At 39.8% G+C, this 24236-nt stretch overlaps 1 protein-coding gene across 1 annotated transcript in view; it reads left to right on the top strand.

Annotated features, from left to right (window-relative positions):
* Window positions 1-23810, top strand: part of LOC136826762 (golgin subfamily A member 4-like) — a 25536-nt gene extending 1726 nt beyond the window's left edge. The window contains 8 exon segments of the mRNA XM_067084180.1: window positions 6055-6474; window positions 13763-16119; window positions 16122-16595; window positions 16880-17919; window positions 18498-18636; window positions 19861-19980; window positions 20358-20827; window positions 22457-23810. Of these exon segments, the coding sequence (XP_066940281.1) occupies window positions 6055-6474; window positions 13763-16119; window positions 16122-16595; window positions 16880-17919; window positions 18498-18636; window positions 19861-19980; window positions 20358-20827; window positions 22457-22961 (5525 nt within the window). The 3' untranslated portion in view covers window positions 22962-23810.
* The last annotated feature ends 426 nt before the right edge of the window (window positions 23811-24236 follow it).

The following is a 24236-nucleotide window of genomic DNA, read 5'->3' on the forward strand; positions in this document are numbered from 1 at the left end:
GAAAGGTTAGGTTTGGCCCGTTTTCACTTACGGATTTCTCACGTCTACCTGTCTCTACTTGCCATTCATGAGATAGGTAAGGAATTTAACCTACTGTCTGTAACATAATGATGTTTCTTGAGGCTGGTAGGCTACAGTTAGGTTATGGTAGGCATAAAACTCCATAACAGGTGGCAGCTTACGGTAGATTATTTGCAAGGTTAACTTTAACCTGGAAGAGCCTTGGATGAAAGCCTAGCTTGTTGGCAAGATCATAGTTAATCAGATCCAACATGGCCCAAAATGCTCATTTCCTCAGTGGGTATTACAGTATTTTTATACAAAGTATACGAATATTTCAAAATTGAGTTGCCGAGTAGCCTAGCCTACGAAGTGAGTTTTACATCATATTTCTGTGCATATTTGTAGGTAGTCAGTTTGCAAGCAACTGCAGTTAAACTCTAGCACCCGCTGAGTACTTTTAACGTTTCCCTGAAGGGAGTTAGCTTAAGTGCTGTCAGTGCACTTCACGTGTGACGCTTTTTGCGTTACTAAAGTTTATTTGCAGTGTCCCTTTGGCCCTTGCTTAACCCACTATTTACCCTTTTACTTTACTTCCATTCCCAGTTCCTTTCTTCCATCTTGCTTTCCATCCACCCCAGCTCCCTCTTTTCACTGTCTTAACCCTTTCCAATCCTGCGGGACGTATAGCTTGCCAAGTGAAAAAGGAGTCTGCGGACCCTATAGGCACATATACAGTGCCTTCAGTACAATCACTTCCTGCTCCGTTTAGACCAGGTTATTCCTTCTGTGGATATAAGCATAGTTTTCTATGGATTCTCTAATTGAACATTCTACATTTTCATATAAATTTACCCACAGATTCCCCCAATAAGACTAATTAAGTAAACTGAATGCTCTGGTGACCTTGGTAGGAGGTTAGTCTGGGATCTGGCTTTGTTCAGCAACCTCTTCCTGGCCTTTGCTCATGGTAGCGGTCATTCTCATACACACTTGTGCCCTCGATTCCATACCTATTGTGTTTTTATCATGCTGCCTATACCAAAGTGCTTAGCCTATGTACAGAGATCGAAAATTTATTTTCTCCCACACGCACATACACACACACACACACACACACACACACACACACCCCATGAAAAGGAGTAGAAAAAAGGATCAGGCGTGGTCAAGGTTTTGCTGCCTACTTTCTGTTTGGACACATGGGTCAAGGTCGTTCTGGACCTCATGATTTCCCTACCCCAGACAATCTTCTCAGGTATGGGCCTTCGTTGCCAGCCACTTTTCTATGAAATATAAATTGTATTGTTCTCTTGTAATTTTTTACTTTTTTTATACGAAATACGATATACAAAAGTAAATCTATATGATATTCAATAAGTACTTTTAAACCACTTTAGTATAACTCATGAAAGCGAAGTAATTGCTCTATATAGATGAGTGGCAAGGCTTCTTTGTTTGCCTGATTTCAGAATCGCAAGCAGCAAACAAAGCAAATGATCAGGGCCAAATTTTAGCGTATAATGGATATTTCTATGCAAAGATGTCGATAATAGTGAAGCTGTAAGGATTTGCGCTCTGAGAAGAAAAACAAAAGATAACAAATGCATTTACTGTGCTCCGTGATGGTATTCATAAGAAAAGTATATATATGGTATTTGTTGTGCATATTGTCATAAAGTATGTCATGCGGATGGAGTCCAATTGTCATTTGCTGGGTAAAAAACCAGACTGAGGAATACTAATACATTTTGATAACAGACTGATGTTTTTATAAACAGTAGAAAATTTAATCAAGATTGAAATATGAATAACATTACTGATAGTCGTAAAACTAAGTATCATATCAGCTTTGAAATCTGCACCTTGTATAGTGAGTTAAAATTGTACAAAGAAAATTGCCTTTTCTTATATTATTTGTAAAAGATTTTTAATTATATTCAAGTGTCTCATTTATAATAAAAGATCATTAAAATAATAGAGGAAGAATTTTGCTGAATCGTGGTGTGGTAACAAAAAATCACGCTGAAAATTTTTTCTTCCAATAAATTTGTGTCGCTGTCCTTACAGATTTCATTGAACAAAGAATTATCTGATTATAATATGTGTATGGAAAGATAAGTGCATTTTATCAGCCTTTCAACCATATAAGATTCATACGAAGAAGAGTTCCTCGTTGGGCGAGTGGGTTCCATTCTCAGCTAGCACTCTGCTGGCCGTGAGTTCGAATCTCCAGCTGGCCAATGAAGAATAAGAGGAATTTATTTCTGGTGATAGAAATTCATTTCTCGCTATAATGTGGTTCGGATTACACAATAAGCTGTAGGTCCCATTGCTAGGGAACCAATTGGTTCTTATCCACGTAAAATAAATCTGATCCTTCGGGCCATCCCTAGGAGAGCTGTTAATCAGCTCAGTGGTCTGGTTAAACTAAGATGACGGCAAGAAAAAGCACACTTGTTTTTACAAATACCTCTGTAGTTCTAAACATCTTTAAGCTCTACCGTCACTGACCGATCTGGACCGGAGGAGCTATCTGGCTGGGCCCAGAGGAGGATTGGAAAGGGTTAAGCACTGAATGGCTGGAAGTGCCGAGGTGCATGGCTCTATAGCCAAATTTTTATAAATAGAACTTTTTCCGTTCCCACAGAGGACATTTAAATGTGGGTCCCTTCAAAGCGTGGTGTTTCTAGACTGTAATGTAATTAAACTGGTCTATTTCCTTTTTGTAAATGGTGTGTATATTTAGCATCAGTTATGGTAGTCCCACTATTCATCTTGGTATGCCAAGTTTTCACCTTATTGCTAAATTAGGTAGGTGCTTGGGTATTGATACCACCGGTTATCTTACAGTAGGCTTTATTAAACATAGGCTATAACTTATGTTAACTGGGTTATATAGGTAATTACATTGGCTAATATAATTAGGAAAAAGAGGAAAATTTTAATCATTGCTGAACAGATAACTGGTCAGGTAAATAGAAATATTGAAAATAGGTAATTTCCACATAGGAAATTTAAATTCCCCTGAAGACATACTTGAATGTGTGTTCATTATGAATAATTATACTGTACAAAACCTTGTAATCACAGGAATAGACGAATGTACTATAACAACCCCTTTGAGGGTCTGCCAAAGACATTTAAAAGTTAGAAGCCTTGAATAAAGTGAGAACATAACAAATTGAATGAATTCCCAAGGGGTAGTGTCATGCTGTCTTATTTAAACTTGCTGGCTAAGTATTAAAGTAGAATTTGACCATTTGATTGAAGCTACACCATGTAGTAGGGAAGTGCTCTCAGGTTATGATCCAGGTGTCAAGTGTATGATAAAAGTGAACACCCTCAGCTAGTCCATGATGTCGCTTAATGAGCTCACTACATGACATGCCATTTTTTTTTTATTTTATTCATTTATTTCTTCTTTATTAACTAATGCCATAAAGAAATTCTTATTAAGAAGTAATATTTTTCTTAACTAAATTGGATTTGCTAATAGGCTACTTGTACAGTACTGCAGTTTGCTCACTTCTAACTATATAATGTACAATACAGTACAATAAACCCTGTATTTGCATTCTCACGATTCGCGGACTCACGTATTCGCGGATTTCTCTGTGGAACGTATCTACCCGTTATTTGCAGAAAATTTGCCCATTCGCGGTATTTTTCATGGAGAAATATTCACTAATTACTATATTTTCATATCATTTTCATGACTGGCTTCACTTTTTGTGATAAAACTGTTAAAATACTCTGATATAAGCATTTTTAGAGGGTATTTCATGTGTTTAAACTCAAAATAGGCAGTTCTAAGTGTTTTTAGAGGGGTTTTAAGTACTCGTGGATTTTTCTTATTCTGGGGGGGGGCTGCGGTACGCATCCCCGCGAATACGGGGGTTTACTGTATAGTAAATTTGAAACTGTCAAGTTATTCTTGTTTTATTTTTTCAAAATATTTGCATTACTTCATTTTTATTAATGTTGTTCTCCATCTTTTTACTGTACGTACAAAATAAATTGAAACAACTTGAATGCGTTGTAGGGGTGAACACTTGCTGAATTACAACCAGGTACCATAGTCTGTATTTTCTTCAGTCCTCATTACCATAGTTTACTGATAAATGAAAAATCTACCAAAGATGGAGCAAGAATGTCATGCTGTATAGTGGAACCACTTTTTTGCGCTTTACTTTGTCGCAGATTTTTGTGGAACATATCTTTCACATTTACGTGGGAAATTTCACTAATTTGCGAAATTTTCTGTGGAGCATATATCTAAAATTAACGCTACTTCACTTTTTTCATATTAAATTAGGTAGTGACCTGTTAAAATGTGCAGTTATAAGCATTTTTGTTTAAGGGGTACAGGGCGTTTGGCAGTTATAAGCATTTTTAGAGGGGATTTTGCATATCCGTGGTGGGTTCTGGAACCTATCCCTGCAAAAAAGTGGGGGAGCACTGTATTGTAATTTCTCAGGCTAATCTTCAGATTTTACTTGCCTTACGATGCCTTGCTATAAAACGGCAATGGCTTTTTTGGTAGTGTTTGTTACCCTAATGATGAGCTATAAAATGGCAGTGGCTCTTTTGTAGTGTTTTTTACCTTAATGATGAGCATGACATTTGCTCTTTGGAATTTAGGTATACTTAACAAAAATTTCCAGCCACTGTTTGTAATGTTTTAAGAGTTTTTAGCTATTGGGAAGAAATGGGCTTAAAATTTTTGGTCTGATTCACTATATTTAAGATAAGGTTTAACATTACTTTTACAGTATAAGGAAATATAGTATAAATGCCCTCTGATGATTCCCATTTTGCTTAAGAGACTTAGGCCATAGTTATTTTTAACTAGTGAGACTTGGAATATCCTTATGGAGCAGTGATAAGTTTCCACTAAACTGGCAAACCTGAATCTGTTAAAAAAAAGGTCCAGTACATAACCAAAAAGTTGCAGGCTTCCTGACTTCACTGGAGACCGTTAGAAGCTTCCCGTAGTTACAATATATATATTATTAATTTTGGTGCACTTTTTCTTTCCCCAGTCAGGTAAAAGGAAATCTTGAAGTGCTTGATAAAATCACTGTATGTTAAACCGTTAACTCTTTTTACCCTGAGTTACAGTATTAAAAACTATTTATTCTTCATGTTTTACCATATTCTTTAGAGAGAAACAGTTTTATCACCTTAGAAGACACCAGCTCTAGGAACATGTTTCATTCTGCTTTGCACGTTTCTTCAGGTGGGAATCGAGCAGTAATTTAGGTTACTCTGTTCACTTTCAAAAATGTCAGCACTTTCAGGGATAGGAGAAATGGAAGTGACAAATGTGTACAGTAGCTTATCCATTTGCTTGTTTGGAATTGATTCTCATCTTTCCATCAATTTCAGTGTGGTGAAAACGGTTTCCAGTTTCCTCTGTCTTGTTATCCATTTGCTTCTGCTTTCAGTACCATGATTCTTGTTGGTGGAGGGTGTAATGGTATTCTTGTGTTGCTTGAAGTCATATTATGGCATGCCTGAATACATTAGGTAGGCACTTGGCACTGTTGAGACATTACCTACTGGTTCAGGATACTAGTGTTTAATAAGCTTTTTATTTATCCTTTGTTTGTTATCCTAGTTTTGATTTCTGGTCATGAGCTTTGACCTTTGTATTTGGGCTGTTAAGCCCTACTTATAAAAGAAGGCTTAAATGTTTAGAAAACATCCTTGCAATTGTTACATAACTTTTCTAGTTTGGAGAGTTTGTCTCCTAGGTGCACAGTCCCTCTACAGTAGTTTTATCTGCAAAATTTGGCTGTAGATGTATAAGTAAATTGTCATTCACTGGATATTTAAAAATTACCATGCAAGGCAATGGTTTGTGTGATTATGAATTTATTTAATCAGGCATCAGAAGGGCGAGAAGAGGTTTTGATTTGTAAGCTTTGTGGAAATTTTAAAGAATTTTTCTTTACGTCATTATTGATGTTAAATCTTCGGATGCAATTTGAAGCTACGGTTGTATATGTTTCCACTTTACTGAAGGGACCTTTATTTTATACTCTTCAGAAATTACCATAGAAAGAGTTGTGAAGCCATCAGAAGTTGTCATCTATGACGACCTTGGCCGAACCGCAATATTTACAAGCCCCAAAAAGAATGAGGACAACTGGGCACGTGGGGTCATGGAGCATTACACAAATTACTGCGATGCTCAAGAATCGGCCAGAAGGGGTTCTTGCGCACGGAAAAAGACCTCCTACAGGGATCTGACCCGTAAGCAGAGGAGGAGCAGCAAAACTCTGAGCAAGCACCCGTCTAGGCACAAGTTGAAGGCGTCTTCGGAAAAAGAGAAGCGCAGCAAACAGCGGTCGCCGAGCAGTAGTTCCGACAGCGCGGAGTCGTCTGGTTCTACGTGCTCTTGCTCCTGCAGCACCAGCAGCTGTGGCAGTAGTGATGTACTTGTGTTAAGCCCACCAAAAAGTAGAGGTTAGTTTTCGTGTTTTCGTTTTGCATATTACGAATGTAACGTACTTGTTCTTATGTGTGAGGTTTATGTATTTAAGTGCCATTTACCAGTTTTAGTGTGTAAGCAAACAATTTTTTTTTCTCTTGATATTTCTTGTTATAAAGTTATTCCTATTTGGGTAAATTTTCTGTCTTGAGCCAGTGCTCTTTTGTAGTTAAAAACAAGCATTTTGTTTAACAATTTAAAATTTTTAAGTGTGCATAACATCATTTCATATATGTAACTTACCAAGTAATTACATAGCTATACCTTCTACTCGTGCGTCAGTTAGAAATTTGAAGTTCCGGTAGCAATTTGTTTTTATACAGTGTAGGTAACTACCCTGCCCTCTATCGGGGAACAATAGGTACAACGTAACGGTGATAGTCACTTCTTTTCTGCCGGCATCGATATCAAACATTGAATGTTTTGGTGGTTGAATTTGAGGTTTTTTGCTTCTCCCAAGGATTTGGTGAAGTACTGATTGTTTTGGTAGCCTTTCAGCTTAGCCTAGTGATTTTTCTGCTTTTTTTTTTTTTTTTTTTTTGTGATGTTCGCTTCCAGTTCATCAAGTATTAGATATGGCAGGGAGGGTTGCAAGACCTGAGTGACCAAAGTAACCTATGATAGTCATACGACCTGTGCAAAATGTATAGGACAAGAATGTTCAATAGATCTCACTTGCCCTGAATGTGTTGGATCAGATGAGAAGAAATAGAAGTTCTTAGGTCTCATTTGGATAAATTAGATAGAGATAGGAAGAGGAAGGGGGCTGTTAGAGCTGAAAGTAGAGCTCAGAGTGTAGAACCTCTCACTGATATTCAACTCACTGACCGTAACATTCTTTCTTCTCCTGCCCTTGTTTTATCCCCCATCCTTAGTCCTCCTAATAATTCTCCATCAACTCCTATCCCTGGCTCCCATGCTTCCGAACCCAATGCCGTAACTAGCCTCGAGAATAAGTTTGATTGTAAATAAAATCTCGTAGTTAATACGGTGTTAAAGTTTGGTGAATCGGTTAAGGCCCTTATGGACGAAGAGCAAAGTATTAAACAAGTGCCAGTGCAAATGCCAGTGTCAGTGCTAGTGGAGGGGGTGGCTGTCCGACACACTCCCCTAACCCTGGGATAGACATACCAGAGGTCCAAAGGAGGTTAGCAGGGTTTGCCCACAGGCAGTTGCCCTCTCATCCGATTCAGTGCTTTGCGGGTCTGACAGCTGTTGGAAAGGCGTCACATTGAGCGCCCACCAGCTATCGTCTGACTCCGATGGTGACTCCAGTGCGAATAAGAGGCATTTTTGGCGCTTCCCGGGAGAATCTCGCTCCTTGAAGAGACGTCATTGTAGAGAGACCTTTCCCATTTCACCAAAGGTGCTAGAGACCTTTCTGCTAGCCCGCAACCAGATTGCAGTACCTGGCGCAGCCCTGTTCACCACTCACCCGAGCATTCTCATGCAGGACTTCATTACTCTGCTCCTAAGCGCCTTCTAAGAAATGCTTTACTTCTGGGCGCCCACATGAGCGGCCAGATTGTTCACCAGAGCGCCTCTCAGTCTTTGAGTGCCCGTCTCGTACTCCAAAGTGCCTGTCTCGAACTCCAGAGCGTCCGCCTCGAGCCAGCTCAGCGCCAACTGACTGCCCGACGTCTACGGAATGCCTGCCTACATCTTCTTCACCTACTCTTGTGCCTGAAGAGCCTTCTTTCACTCATTAAGAAGCAGTTGGAGATGTACTGGGCCCACTTAATAAGGCTTCCTCTTCGCATAAGCCTTGTCAAGACCTTATGTTGTCTCTTGTTTTTTCTGCAGAGGAAGTAGTAGTTCAAGACCACCCTCCTACAGTGTATGCTTCCCTCTCACTTCCACCCAGTGGGTCCAGTGTTGCCTGCTCCCACATTTCTGATGAGAAACCAAGCGGATTCTAGTTTGCGCCCACCGCCGATGGCTGTCTCTTTGTCTGCAAGAAAGGTGCTCAAGGAGATAGAGGATTAGTTGTCTGTTAAGAGGGAGCAAGGGATGGCAGCTTTGCTTTTCCCCCTGCAAGACTGATGCCCAGGAGATATCTCACCTAATCAACTGGAGAAGCTCCATCCTTGGGAGGTGCTGCTTCTTCCAAAGGTGACTTCTCAGGTTTTTACAGACGCTGCTCGACGTTTGGCATTCTCTTCGGCTAAGGTTTTCTTCGCTTCATTGGAGTTTCACCACCTCATGAATTACTTGTTTAAAGTACTGGAAGTGTTTAGCTTTCGGGACTGGTCGATAGGAGGGCTCACTAGGAAAATCGAAGATCACGACATTTTAGCAACCGACTTGTCAGCTGATTGGCTGGGCTTGTTATCCTGTGTGGATAAGGCAGTGAGGGATGGCTCCTCTGAAGTAGCGGGTCTTTTCGCCACGGGAGTTTTGAAAAAGAGGGAGTTGTGGTGCTCCTTCACCACGAAAGGAGGGATGTCTGTCCAGAAGTCTGTGCTTTTTGTACTCCCCCTTGGACAAGCAGTATTTGTTCCTTCATCAGCAGTTAGGAGATTGCCACTGATTTGCAGAGAAATCAATGCAAGACCTATTTGCACAATCATCGAAGTGCCCCATGAATCTTTTTGCCTTTCCTGTCAAATCTGTCTCCTCTGCAGCAGCATCCCTGTTGGGGAGGCAGACACAGGTTTTTGGGACCCCGCTCAAAGGTGCGTTTCTACGCTAAGTCCATCAAGAGGACTTCAGCCATGACCTCTTCCAAGAGTAACTCCTCTATCCTTTGTGCGCCCATGGGAGCTATACTCTCTCTCTCTCGTGGAAGAGGTGGAGTGCCATAGGTGCGAGCCTTGGACGGTCAAGGTTTGAGAACCTTGACTGTCTAATGAGTACCCTCCTCTCGTGAATTCGCCATTTGACAGCGTACTTGGAGGGCTCCAAGAAGTTCATAGCTCTCATGGAGGAAGTGTCCTCCCTCCTAAGGAAAAGGGCCATAGAGGTAGTGGAGGACTGGACTTCAAGAGGGTTCTGCAACCACTTGTTCGTGGTCCCCAAGTCATTGGGGGGCTGGAGACATGTCTTCGATGTAAGAGCTTTGAACTTCTATGTAGAAGACGAGGTTCAAAATGGAGACAAATCAGTCAGTATCCTCCATCCAGCAAGGCGACTGGATGATAACACTCAATATACAGGACGAGTATTTCTACATTTCGATACATCCGGAGTTCAGGAAATATCTGACATTCGTCTTTGGGGGCAGAGTCTTCCAGTTTCGGGCTCTCCACTGCCTCACTTCTCCTAGGTGTCAACATAAGCCTATACCTAGATGACTGGCTCCTCTGCTTCCAGTCGCAGGAGCAATGCATGAAGGATCTACTGACTACCCTCCTTCTTGTCAAGGAACTCATACTTCTCTATTTAGGGATGAGGATCAACTCTGAGTTTTTGGGCTTTTCCCTCCCCTGCGAATTTATGGATGAGTCTGCTGGGAACCCTCTCATCCATAGAACAGTTTGTGAAGCTAGGAAGACTTCATATGAGGCCCCTTCAGTTCTTTCTACAAGCAAGGTGGAACAGAAGAAAGCAACCAGACCCAGTGACATTCCCAGTTATGAAAGAGAGAAAGGAGGACCTCTGGTGGTGAATGTCCAGGGAAGACTTTGAGGGAAAGTCTCTGCAACTGCTGAGCCCTGACCTCTCCTTTTATACAGATGCCTCAGACCAGGGTTGGGGAGCTTTACTAGAGACACTGGAAGCTTCTGGCACTTGGTCTCGGGAGCAAAGGAAGCTACATATAAACACCAAGGAGTTAACTGCCATTCATCTCGGCCTGAAGCATTTTGTGATAGCAGTAGCGAACAGAACCATGGTGGTACATTCAGACACAGTAGCTCTCTCCTATGTCAGGAATCGTGGCGGAACCCAGTCGTTCTCCCTTTGTCAGTTAGTGAAGGAGCTGCTCATTTGGGCAGACCAAAGTCAGGTCAGACTTTCCATCAGATTCATCCAGGGAAAGATGAACGTCTTGGCAAACGGGCTAAATCGACGAGGTCAAGTCCTCCCAACAGAGTGGACCTTGCGACAGTCTCTGGAAGTTGTGGGCAGCCCGACAGTGGACCTGTTCACCACATCGAAGAATTACCATCTTCCTCTATTTTGTTCACCAAAATGAGCAACTGATGCCATGCTGATAGACTGGTCAAACCTGGACCTCTACGCCTTCCCCCCTTTCAGCATGGTGAGGGGGAGGTTCTCAACAAGTTCAAGAATCACAGCAGCGTATCAGTGACCCTGATAGCACCCTGTTGGCCTCTCAAAGAATGGTTTCCGGACCTTCTAAAGCTTCTTGTGGACTTTCCAAGGTTACTGCCTCAAAGTCCACATCTTCTCAAACAGCCTCATCCTTGGAAGTTCCGTCAAGGACTATCCGCTCTAGCTCTGACAGGCTTCAGACTATCTGAAGTCTTGTCAGAGTGAAGGGTCTTTCAAGGCAAGCTGCGGAAGATATTTCTAGGTATAGACGTAAGTCTACCAGTCAATTTTACCAGGCCAAGTGGTCTTATCTTCTGCAGGTGGTGGAGCAGCAATAATATCTCATCTAAAACCAATGTAACCCAAATAATGGACTTTCTTCTTTTTCTCAGGACTTCCAAGGGACACTCCATCAACTATGGGCTGCAGGTCTATGCTGGGATCAGTCTTCAAGCATAGAGGAGTGGACTTGGCCTCTAATAAAGACCTGACGGATCTGATTAAGTCTTTTGAGACTACTAAACAGGTGATGGACGACTCCATGTCATGGAACCTGGATGTTGTGCTTAAATAGTTAACCCTTAAACGCCTACTGGACGTATCATACGTCGACTAAAATTGTCTGTTGGGTGCCAAGTGGACGTACCGTACGTCGACTACAAAAAATTTCAACCTTCGGTCAACTTTGACTCGACCAAAATGGTCGAAAAATGCAATTGTAAGCTAAAACTCTTACATTCTAGTAATACTGTATTCAATCATGTACCTTCATTTTGCAACAAATTGCAAAATGAAGGTACAAATTGGAAGTCTCTAGCACAATATTTCAATTTATGGTGAATTTTTGAAAAAACTTTTTCCTTACGCCCGCGCGGTAACTCGGCCGAAAATTTCAGAAATTCTTTCGTCATTTTGTCGTAATTTTTGCACTGTTTTATATTAGCCGTTACATAAAGTTTTATATATGAAAATGTGTGCAATTTCATGTAAAATACAGCAAAATACAACCCATGGTTGTAGCTTTTATCAGTTTGGAAATATTTTCATATAAACCACGATAACTGCCAAAATTTCAACCTTCGGTCAACTTTGACTCGACCGAAATGGTAAAAAAACGCAATTGTAAGCTAAAAAAAAATTTTTATGTCCGCGCATTACGAATTCATGCATCATTTTGTGATAATATTTTCTCTATTGCTTTGATCGTTTTACAATTTATTATATACCAAAATCATCGCAATTTAGTGTACAATACAAAGAAAAAAAGATAACCCGTTAGCTTTAACCGTTTTGCTCACAGCACGATTTGTATAAAATTATATATGAAAAATTTTTTTTGCGCTGTCATATATTTCAATATTTATATATGATAATATTTTTTTTCATTTCTGATGGTTTCATACTAAACTTCAGGCAATGACAAAAAAAGGAGCCAAAAATGAACTCTTAATCTTAAAAACTAAGCGTGCTGTGATTTTTTGAAAAAACTTTTTTCCGCAGGCGCTAACTCCCAAATGCCGCCGGCATACGGGAGACATTTTTGTAAATAGAGGCTCGGCGTTTAAGGGTTAATGGGTCCTGCCTTTGAGCCTTTCCGTACCATTTCACTCAAGAAAATGACAAAAGACTGTTTTTTTTTTTTTTTTAGTAGCCTTGGCCATGTCAAGAGAGTAAGTGAATTGCAGGCTATAGACAAGTGCGTTGGCTTCTTTAAGGGACATACTGTCTGCACCTTCGTGCTTGGCTTCGTAGGTAAGAACGAGTCCCTGTCTAATCCTTTGCCATGCTTGTTCTCTATTAAAAACAACGTGGACATTCTAGGACCAGAGGAGGAGGGAAGGGTCCTTTGCCCAGTGAGGGCACTGAGGTATTACTGAGACAGGATGAAGAGAATCAGAGGCCCTGCCAGTAACTTCTGGTGTTCTGTCAAGAACGCATTGAAACCCATGTCTAAGAATGCGCTGTAATTTTTTCTTAGAATTCTTAACATTGAGGTGCGCTCTCAAATAGAAGATGATGTCCTGCCTTCCTTTTAAGGTGGCAGCGTACGATACTAGGGCTGTCACCACTTCATATGCCTTTAGGCATAGTATGTCGCTATCGGCTATCTTCCAGTCGACGTGCTAGAAATGCAATTCCGTTTTTGCTGCACACTATTATAAAGAAATTGAAATCATGTGTGAAAATTGCAATACCTTAGGCCCGTTGTCTGTGGCTGGCTCGGTGTCGGGAGGAAGCATAGGGAAAACAACCCTTCCTATTTGTAACTTCTTTACCTTTAATTTTTTGGGTGTCGAGTTCTTTTGGGGAGCCCGGGGGTACTTGTACCTGGAGTGCCCGCCAGTCTGTGGTAATGGTATGTTGGTTTTTAATTTTTGTTGTTGTAGGTGTGGGTAACTATTTTATTTGGTCTACAGTATTGTATTTTGGTACTGCTGCTAGGGCAAGGTCAGTTTTTTCTCTGTGGCTTTATGGGTGTTCAGAAGGCTGCTTCTTTCTAAAGCTCCCTCTCAAAAGTAGGGACTTACCACAGCTATTCCGCTAAGTCGCTACAGGTCAAGACGAGCACAGACCAAGGCAATAATTTTTGTGTTGCAAATTCATCCTCGTATCTGATTGTTTTTGGAACTGAGTATGTCCGTTTATCCCACCACCTGTCAATGTGGGACTCAGCTGTGTAATTACTTGGGAAGTTACATATATGAAAATGGTATTTTCATAGTATAAGTTTCATATATACTTACCAAGTAATTACAAGATCAGATCCCTCCTCCTCCCCTGTAATGGACGTTTAGTGCAAAAGAAGTGACTATCACTGTTACCTTGTACCTATTGTTCCCCGATAGAGGGAGGGGTAGTTACCCACACTATCAATAAATGAATCGCTACCGTGAACTACAAATTTTTAACTGCCGCGTGAGTAGAAAGCATAGCCATGTAATTACATGTTAATTATATATGAAACTTAGTTTTATTATGAAAATACCATTTTTCTACCATTTCTCCCAGTATATCCTATATCTTTGAATATGTTTTATTCTTTTTAAGGAAAAGAGAACAAGCAAGTCAGCCAAGTGGAAAGACGGCAAGGTCAGTCCGCTGGGGTTTCACATTCACATTTCCAAAGTTACTTTGAAGAAAACTATCACAAGCGCGAGGGTAAAGCGAAGAGATCCTCGGAACTTAGTGCTTCTGTGTCTGAAAAGGACCATTCCAGTTCAAGAAAATTGACCAGACCGCATAGTCCGCCTCATAGAAAAGAGGTCACTAGGCAGTCTCCTCCTATATACGGTCGTATGAAACACTCCAAGCCCAGCAGATTGTCGGAGAGATCTGTCCGTCCTCCAAGTCGAAATCTGAGGACATCTACAAAGCCTGCTAATGATAGAAGTAAAAGCAGAATTAAAGAGAAGGTTCTGAAAGGGAAGAGTGTGAAGAGGAAGGAATCCACCTCTTCATCATCAAGGAAAGACAATCACAATTTTTTGGAAGGAAAAGAGGAAATAGATTTAACACTAGGAGATAAGAATGCATTGCCGCCTCCTGGTAGCTTAGGGGAGATGCTTTTAAGAAAAACCAAAAAAGGGAAGCTGAAAGTTACCAACAGATCAGGATTACCCACCTCAAGAGACAGTGCCAAAGACAGTACGGGATCATTGGCAGGGAAGTCTGAATCTGTTGATCACCCTGTCATAAATGTTGATGATGATGAGGAGGAGGAGGGAGAAACTAGTAAAGTACTGAAGGATATGATAACAGTGGGTCTAGATGATGAAGATGAAGATGAGTTGCAGCTTAGGTTAATTGCCCTGAAATCATCTTTGAAAATCTTGAGTGATGTTCGAAAAGATGGTCACGTAGCTTCTCAGATAGCGAGTCTTGAGGCTAAAGACAGTGATACCCTGAATAGTTGTACTGTATCTGATTCTGAATATCCGATAGTTAACGGCAAGCCATGTTCTCCCACGTCCCTAGAAGGGACTCTGCTTGAGCGTATTTTCAAGAGGGATGCAGCGGGAGAATTTGTGGAATGGAGAGAAACCCAGAGAGAAACTTGTGGAAAGGAGAACGCTGCAAGTAAAGCAGTGCAAGATCTCAAAGAAAATGCTAAAGATCTCTCTGACAGTAACCAAGATATAATTGACATGGAGATTTGTGACAGCTCTCCGGAAGAGGACAACTTTGAGGACGTTGATGACGTGCTGCAGGAAGTAGGGGAGGATATCGCCCTGGACGACGACATCCTAAGTGGACGGACTGAGGAAAATGCAAACAGAGATGGACAGCAACATAATTTTCAGATACCTGTGGAGTGGGCATATATGATGCCGCCTCCTCCACCCCCAGATCAACCTGATAATGACATTAACAACATAAACAGTTGGTGCTATGACCAGAATATGTATCTTCAGTCCATGCAGTCTACCCCATGCAACTCTTCAGAGCAGGCGGGTATGTATGATGGCATGCACCAGGGAAGTGTCCCCTGGAGCCACAGTGTGCAGCACGAGTCTGATGTAGGGTCATATGATTGTTTAGACGGCCAAGCAAATGATCCTGAAGGGGGAGGGACATCTGTATTTTGCCACGACGCGAACACGGAGATTGAATCTGATTTAACAAGCAACCTTTTAAACCTTCCGAAATCATCTGCTGGCAAGGAAAATGTGAAAAGTGGCAATGAAGAAGCTGATGTAGATTGTTTTAGTCAGGAGTCATCCTTGAAAGACCAAGCTGCCCATAAATACCAAGCTTTTATGAATGCTGTGCTTCAGAATCACTCTTCACAAGGTCAGATTTCTTGTGCAAATCGAGAGAGGAATTTGTTAGAGGTTAATCTTCTCAAGTCGCCCTCAAAGAAGTTAGCCAACCAGGGTAATAACGCGGAAAAGAATTCACAAAATATCAAGATTACAAACAATGGGAGAACATTAATAAAAGTAAATACAGATAGTAAGTTGAACATGCTTCTTGCTGATCAAGTTAAAAGTAGTCGAGCTGCGGCTAAAAAGAGAAGAAAGAAGAGGTGGAAGAAATTGGCAAAGCAGAAACAGAAATTAGCGAAAGAAAAGCTGCTTATTAACCAGATCAAGGCCACGCTTGTTGATAACATTCAAGATGACGTCAATGTAAAATCGAATTCTTCTCATCCAGAGGAGGAAGATGAGGATCTTTTGCGAGCCCAGCTTCTCATTGATCTCTCTAAGAAAAAAATGCAGAAGGAAGAGAAAATCAAGAGTGCTAAACTTGGGGCTGGTTCTACATCCCGAGCGGAACATATCCCCACGAAGAATAATGCTCCTCTGGTGGAAAGCATTGGGAAGAAATTAGACCAGTATGAAAACTCCTCCCCCTGTAGTTTTCCATCCTCTGCAGAATCTTCTCCAAAAATCAGACCCGTCTCAGGATATGTGTTATCTCGAAGGAACGCGCATTACAACGTACTGCTGTTGTCAAAGAGGGCAGCCCTACGCACACACACAAGTTAGATTCTCGTCACCTCTCTGACATTGGTGGGTGTGGCTTGGATCCAAAGCACAGCCGTTACGATTTCACTCTGCCGTATGATTTGAATTTAAGAAAAGATATTCCCAAAATCAAGTTTCCTCCCATCAAGCCAGTCATCATCAATGTGGGAGAGACTTCGTCTGAAGAGGAGGAGGAAGAGGAAGAGCCTGAAGCAAAAGCGGGATGCAGCAAGACAAACGATTCTCCAGGTACAAGCAGCAGTGGGGTTGTCAGTAGAGAGACTTCCTTCATTTCGAACTTGGACTCTCTTCTGAAATGCATGAGGGCTAAGACGTCAGGGGATACAGCGAGGAGCAAATCAAGATTAGAGGTTGTGGCTAGCGGTTCGTCAGGACCAACATCGACTCCTGCTGTAAGGAAATCGCTGTTTATTAGTAATGGTGCTTCTTGAGAATTTGTTGAAACGTGTGATGTTTTTCCAGTTAATTAAGGGGTTCCATTTTTAGTTTGCTCATGGTTCGGCCAATCGTTTTACCTGTTCACTCATTATTTTCTGGTGGTCATTGCATTATTGTACTTCAAAAAATTAAGGGACATGTTCCATCCTTGTACTTCATATTTCAGGTTTGTGGGAAAAACTCTTGATTGATAGGTTTTCACCACTATGATTTACCACTGTGATTTTGTCATCCACAGGCTGTGCGCCACTTAAGTCGAACAAAACAGGAGGAGTACCATAGGCTAAAGAAACAGTTAATAGAGAAAGAAAGGTTACAGCTTGAACGACAGCAGCAATTGAAGGCAACAGGAAGTAAAAAGTTGAAGGAAGGTGAAGTTGCTTCAGATAGTCATAACAGTAGCAGTCATCTGAGCTTATCTAGTCAGTTGCAAGACAGTTATGTTGTCTGTGAGAGAAGCCCAAGTGTTGCAGAGACTTCAAAAAATGCCACCAATGACTCTTCATGCAAAGAAAGGGTAGTCAGCATGCAGCAGAAGGGTGTGATTCAAGTCCAGCTATCAAATACTACAGTAGAGCCGAATGAAAAATCGACTGCAGTTTCAGGGGAAGAACTCAACCATTCTGTCAGTGACAGATCTACACACGTTAGCGAAGATGAAGATGATGAGGAAGCGTTAAGGCTGATGGTGTTGAAAAGCATTTCAAAAAAGTTACCTCAGAAGAAAAATGTTGAAAAGCCAGTGAAGGAATGTAGCAGTGATAAAGTTGAATCTGAGGATTCTCAAGGTAATAAAAGTAAGGGGTCAGTTGAGAATAATGACTATGTAGAATCCAAAAGTGAAACAAAACTGGTGAATACAAGAAAGAGGTCTTTGGAGACTAATAGTTCCTCTACCCTAGCAGTTAAAACTTTGAAGACGCAAGAGAAACTTGCTTCTAAAAATGATGCTCCAGTAGATGGAAATGATAAAAGTAGCAATAAGGAGTCTGGTGAAAAAGTTGTTTGTCAAGAACCAGTCATTCAGGGAAATGTGCCCAAGGCTTTAAAACATGGGAGTATCACCACAGGAAGTTCAGTTATAAATAAGGCTGGCGGTGAAAGTTCAGTTATAAAGAAGGCTGGCTCACCCAAAGTAAATGGCCCAGAAACTGGTAAACAAGAACCTTTGTTTGTGAAATCCAACAAAAAGTCTGTACTAAACGCAAAGAAAACTATTGATCTAGAAAAGCAAAAGTTGATGTGGAATAACTTAAAGAAGGAATATGTAGGGAAAAGGTAATTTATACAATCTTTTTTATGTTTAGTTTTTGTTACGTTTTTTTGCAAGAGATTTCTTGTCAGTTTTTCAAGTATTTGTTCTTTTCTTATGGAGCTATTGATTACTTAATAGCTGATGAATTAAAATTAGATTGCCAGTGAGTAATAACAATAAACTTGGGAGTGTGCGAATATTACCAGGTTGTAGGTCAACTGCTTTGAACTGCATTTTAGGGACATTTAATTTTATGGTACCTTTCATCAAACCAGAAATAAAAAGTACAGCATGGCCTTGTGAGTGTTTTAAAAATTTGTTTTATTTATATGTAAATATTACTGTACAGAGCTGTAATGCGTAGTATTCATTTGTTATTGATGCTCTACACTCAAAGATAAATTCCAATGAAGACCATGTTGGTGCTACTTTATTTTCACAAGTCCACATATAGCTAACATTAAGTATTTCTTACTGTAGAGTGTCAAAATTTACATTTAAAAGTTTTCTTTATTGACTTTGTAGTTTGCATTTTGGTGTTGTCCAGATTGCAATTTTTTTTTGAAGTCGTGTTCATATGCTAATTTTTTCCCCTTGATAGGATTCATACAAATGAGGTCATACTGCAGCTGACATTATTAGTTCAGCAAGCAGCTGAAGAAGAAAACAAAAGGAAGTCCACAAAAGATAGAATTGTCAAGCTTCGGTCTCAGCTTACAGCGATGGAAACACAGTTTGAGGTACGGTTATTTTTGTTTTTGTAGTTTTGTATTCTTGTTTTTGTAATGCATGTGACAGCTTATGATGATTTTTTGTCAGTTTGATATTTATCATTATTTGCTACTTAATGGTTTTTTGTTTGGATGGTTATGACCAGATTGAATCATTTGGTATTAGGCTCATATTACTGAATATTATTCAAAAGGCATAAAAATATTTTTTTTTTTTTTTTAGTATACCCAGATTCAGTCATTTGGTATTAGGTTCATATTACTGAATATCATTCAGAACGCATAAAAATCAAATATTGTTTTTGGACAGAATTCAGAATAAGGTTAATTGTGCTCATAAAATACCAGTGTAAATTAGATTGTCTGTGGGAGCATTTTCAGCTTTTAATGGCAGAATTTTCCTTATGTCTGTGGGAGTATTTTCAGCTTTTAATGGCAGAATTTTCCTTATGTCTGTGGGAGCATTTTCAGCTTTTAATGGCAGAATTTTCCTTATGTCTGTGGGAGTATTTTCAGCTTTTAATGGCAGAATTAAACAAGGAAACCATATGTCAGTATAGTAAATAAATGTAGGTAAAATAGAAACATGATGTAAGAAACACAGGTATTGAAACATATTGACTGACATGTTGTAATATATCAAAGTACACAAATGTTTCAATATATCCAAATCAATATTTCAAATTACAAGCGTAAAATATACAAGAGGAAAAAAGGCTGAACAGCAGGACCAAAAGAAAGCACATCTTGTCGAGAGTGTGGCCAAAATTCAACTGAAGAGATTGAATGCATACCGGTTGGGTGGGCTGTACTTCTGCCCCTACCATAGGTAACTGTTATCATAACCACCTCGCAAAAGTTTAACGGCCGGACTTTCCAGCTCCGCCAAAAGTTATCCATCCATATGTAAAGACTGAGGTTTGTATGTTAGGGAAAATAAAAGTTAATTAAAAATACTTAAAATACTTAAAATTCCTTCCTCGTTCATCAATGTGTGTGGCTTTAGTACCCAAAAAGGGTGTGATAGTGTATTACTTTGTGATCACACTTAACCTTCAGTTCTGAGCAACAGAACTCTTCTGATAGCTAATATGGAAAAGTCATCTAATTGTGGTTTTCTTCTTCATTTTTAATATCTTTCTTGTTTGGGAAGAGTTTTCAGTTTCATTACTATTTTTGTGTCAAGAAATTGAATGTACTTGTCTTGAAATTTGAAAAAGTTGAAATTTACAGACACAGTCTAAGAATCTAAGGAATAAGATGGAGAAAATTAGGAAGCTTCAGTATCAGATGACCGAAGACTGCAAGGACATCAAAGAGTTGGAGGCCAGGGGGGAAGCACTTGGAAAGGAGGTGAGTAGTGTTGCTCCAGGTGATTTTGTCTCCTGAGTGCTTGAACTTAAGATAAAAGATATGAATTGCACCCTTTCTTTGTTCTTCAATTATCATAAGCTACTCAGGATTGGAGAAGATCTTAACTGTAAAGTGAATTTTACTCAACCATGTTGAAACTATTTTAATCTACACAATATTAGGGGTTATGAAAGATACAGTTGTTCATTAAAGATTTTTATTTATTGTCTGAGTATTATTAGATGTGATTAATACAGTCATTAGTGCTTCTTAAGTTTGATATTGTAGTTGTAAGAATGTTTAGTGAGGTCATTTGGAACAAGGTAATCCAGTTTTTTTTTTTTTTTTTTTATTTAAAGATCCTATCTATTTTGCAGGTAAAAGGCATTGATGGCTCGCTACCAAGAATCTTTGACTTTTCCAAAAGCAAGCAGACATTAGCAAACAGCTTGAGTGCACTGAGGCAACAGATGCGTGATGTGTGCAACAAAAGCAAAGCTAAGCTGCAAGCGGCCACAGCAACGTCAACCAAACTACAGGGGAAAGGAAAAGGTGCTGCAGGTGTAACGGGTATTCCTATAGGTAAACATAAAACTACCATTCAAACCTCTTTGCAGGATGTAAGCTCTTCTCAGGCCTTCCCCAAGCTTGCTGCCTCACCGGTCAGTGCGGTGAAACGTAAGGCGGCCTCAAACATTGGACCGGGTCAAAAGAAGTTGAAAAACAAAGAAGGAATGGATCCCAAGCAACCACAACTGCCTCCTGCAGAAGTTATGAGCAAGACAGACAGAGTAGAGAGAGTTTTGGGACCTAAGGAAGCAGAAGAGAGATCCTCTGTTATTGCAGGGTGAGACCTGTTCTTTTTCATTTTTCTTGTTCTTTATTACTGTACCAATCTTTATTACTAAGGTGGTGTGAATATCATTTTGTTAAAAAATTTTCTGCAATTGGACTAAAGTTCTAGCAGAACACATCTGTTTGTATTTACACATAAAATAAAGTCTTATGAAAAAAAAGTTTCAGAATGATGATTGCTGACTTTTGAGATATTAATGAACCTTTTTTAAAATTGGTATTGTTGCAAAAACAATATAGAGCCTCTTTTTTTTTTCTATTTGGATATTCTTTTGTACCTTTGACACTTTCCTTACTCAGTGTGTTTAAAGTTACAAAATTGATTTTTCAGATGCTTTGTTGTTTCTATCTGTTTACTTTTGTGGATTATTCCTTGGTAGCCATCTTTGTTTACTCTTGTAGATCATTCCTTGGTAGATTTTGAGAATTGTTTTTTAAACCTTTTTCTCCTTACGAAACCCAGTGTTTCTGATTCCGTGGTATTAGTAAAATACATCTCGATTGAAGGTATAGTGTCTGCTTTTGTGAATAGTGTAAAGTTAATTCCTTTAAAAGCTTTAGATTTGTGGAAGGTAATAAATTTCTTCTAGTTATGTTTGGTCTGAACCAGCAAAATATTTGTTTTGGTGTTCCAGTTTGGGTGAAGTACTGGTGTTTTCAAGTCATTCTGATGGATACAAACTGAGAATTCCCCACCTTCACTGAACTACACAAACCTAATCGTACTCTCATCCTGTTCAAAGTATGTTGTGGATCTTGAGAGTGCCGTTATTAAATGTCCCACCAGCTAGTAAATTTCTTTTGCTTTTAATTATAGAATACCTGTGTGTGTACCAAGTTGTAATAGTGGTATTAGGCCTGAATGGACAGGGAACAGACAAGAGGTAGTTTTAATAATGTTATGGGATGATGTTCAGTTTTGTTTGGGCGATCCTCTGCCATGCTGGTGTGTGCAGATGTGCTGTGTCTTCAGTTCCTGTTGTACTCGATGTGGAGTTGGGGTTCTCATGTGGTTCTTGTGCATGATTAGAAGGATGAGCTGGTGTTGATAATGCATTTTTTGGCCCTAGTGCAGTCGGTTTTGACCCCCCCCCCTTTTTTTTTTTTTTGATGGTAATGGGTAAAAATTTCACCTTTTCCAACTGTACAGTTTTGTGATAGATATGATTCTATTTCTGTCTGGAATCTTGATAAAACTGAGTGTTTTGCTTTTCATACAGAAAATTTTATGCTTAATTTTCATTGTCAAAAAATATGGCAGTTGTACTTGAATCGTCATCGAATATAGTCTAAGTGGATCAGGTGTTGGTCTAGTTTGTTGTGATTCATACTGGTTTTGGGTCATAATGTCGCTCTTTTTAAGTACCTTGTCAGGTTTGAGTGTACATTTTCTCCATGTTATTTTGTTCATGGTAAAATGAAAGTGGTTGTTAGTACATTTTGAATACTTTACCACAAACATTGGCTAAATATGAGTGGAGGGTTTGTATTGAAAAAATACATTTTTTTTAATGTGACTCGGTGTTTAATGGTAAGAGGCCTAAGCTATATAAGTGTGTATTTTGACTATCCAGCTCTGTTATGTTTTTCTTTTTCTTTTTTTTTTTTTTTTGCAAAACAGGAGAAAGAAGCTTGATGAAATGAATGAGCTGTGTCCATATGATTTGCTAGGTCGATGTAATGACGACTCTTGCGTCTACCAACACCTTGGTCAGCCACAAGTAGAAAGACTTCCCTCTGTGGAATTGCCCTCCAGCTCAAACATGTTAAAAGCTGTTCAGAGCGTTGGAGGTGACAAGGAAATTTCTAAACAAAATATATCAATAAAAGATAACATATCATTAGATGACAGTCTTCAGCAGAACCCTACAAATAATAAGCTTAAAAGTGATTGTCAAATACCTGAAACTAGTCAGGCTGTTGACAGTGCCTCTTTGAGTGGTGTTCCAATGGAGATGCCATTTCCCAAAAGATATTGCAGAGAGCGAGAAATAGTACTGATTTTAATGGAGGAGAAGAGAGAGAAACTGCCCATATTGACGAAGGAAGAGAGAAAAATGGTATCACTTTTGATGAAGGACAAGCTAGTCATCCTAATAATGCCAAAGGTCCTGATGTTAAGGTAGAAAACTCGTCAAGCAGAGATGGCGTAAGTTCTCTGATAAGTTGTGAAGCCTCTGGTAGAACTTTTCATATTCAGCAGCAAATTTCTGGTTGTGATGATCAGCTCAATACAAATTCAAATTCAAAGGGTGATAGCCTTATACCAGCAAATTTACTTCATAAGACAGCCCCATCTATGCCAAGTTGTCAAGTTTTTGAAGATAGTGACCTTAAAGACGTATCTTGTGATGCTGCCAGTAACGTGGAGAGTGTCTGTGTGGCTTTTGATGGAACAGTCGATTGTAAAATACATAGTGGCTCAGTTTCATCAAAAAATTGTGATAATCCTACCACAGTCACTGATTCTCTGTACTTGGGGAAGATGTTGAGTGGAGATGGTTTTTCTCTCGGCTCTCTTGATTGTAATAACACCAAAGTCACTGAAGTATTTCAGAGAAATGAGCCTGAATTAGGGGAGGAGGAGGAGTTACGTGATGCATCCCATTCTTCAGTGAATGAAGATAACAGTTCAGACATTGGTAGATCTATGGAGAATTTAAGCTGTGATGATGTAAGTGTAAGTGACCCACTACCCAGTAGACTTGAAGATGGCTGCAAAGTTGAGGATTCCAATAGCATGTCTGAAGATAGTTCAGTCATCTTCCCTGGTGTTGATTTAAAAATTGCTGAAGATAAAAAATTAGACCGGGAAAGTGAAATACACGAGTCTGTTGTAGATACTTTTCAAGTTGAAGAAGAGGGCAAATTGCTTCGGGGGACAGAGAACACTAACAAAGATGGCAATGGTGATACGGGGCTTGAGAGTATTTTAGATGATAATACTAAAGTTAATGTAGGTGAAGTGCTCAAGATTAGTGAAAATAAAAGTGAGCTTGAAGAAGGGAGAAGTGTAATTATTACTGACATGAGTGATGAAACGGAATTAGTTACACATGATGAGTTATGTAGAAGGAGAGTTGATTATGGCTGTGCATCTAATGTTGAAAATTTTTGCCCTAAAGTCATAGTTTCAAATAGCATTGAGACTGAAAAATCTCATTGTGATGTTGACATGGACCAAAATAAGCCGGCAGTGATTTGTAATGGAAATAAAGATGACTTGCAGGATTCCAAAGCTGATCTTTCTTCGGGAGAAGAGAAGGAGCATAATTCTGAAGTCAGACTAACTCGGAACAACAGAGGTAGACAGACTTGCAGAAGGCAACTTAGACCTTATACATCGAATAGTGCTTGCAGGCGAGGCCGGTCGAGAAACTCTTCCAGTAGCAGTGGTGCAG

Source organism: Macrobrachium rosenbergii, chromosome 41 (assembly GCF_040412425.1).
Source record: "Macrobrachium rosenbergii isolate ZJJX-2024 chromosome 41, ASM4041242v1, whole genome shotgun sequence".
Classification (NCBI taxonomy): domain Eukaryota; kingdom Metazoa; phylum Arthropoda; class Malacostraca; order Decapoda; family Palaemonidae; genus Macrobrachium; species Macrobrachium rosenbergii.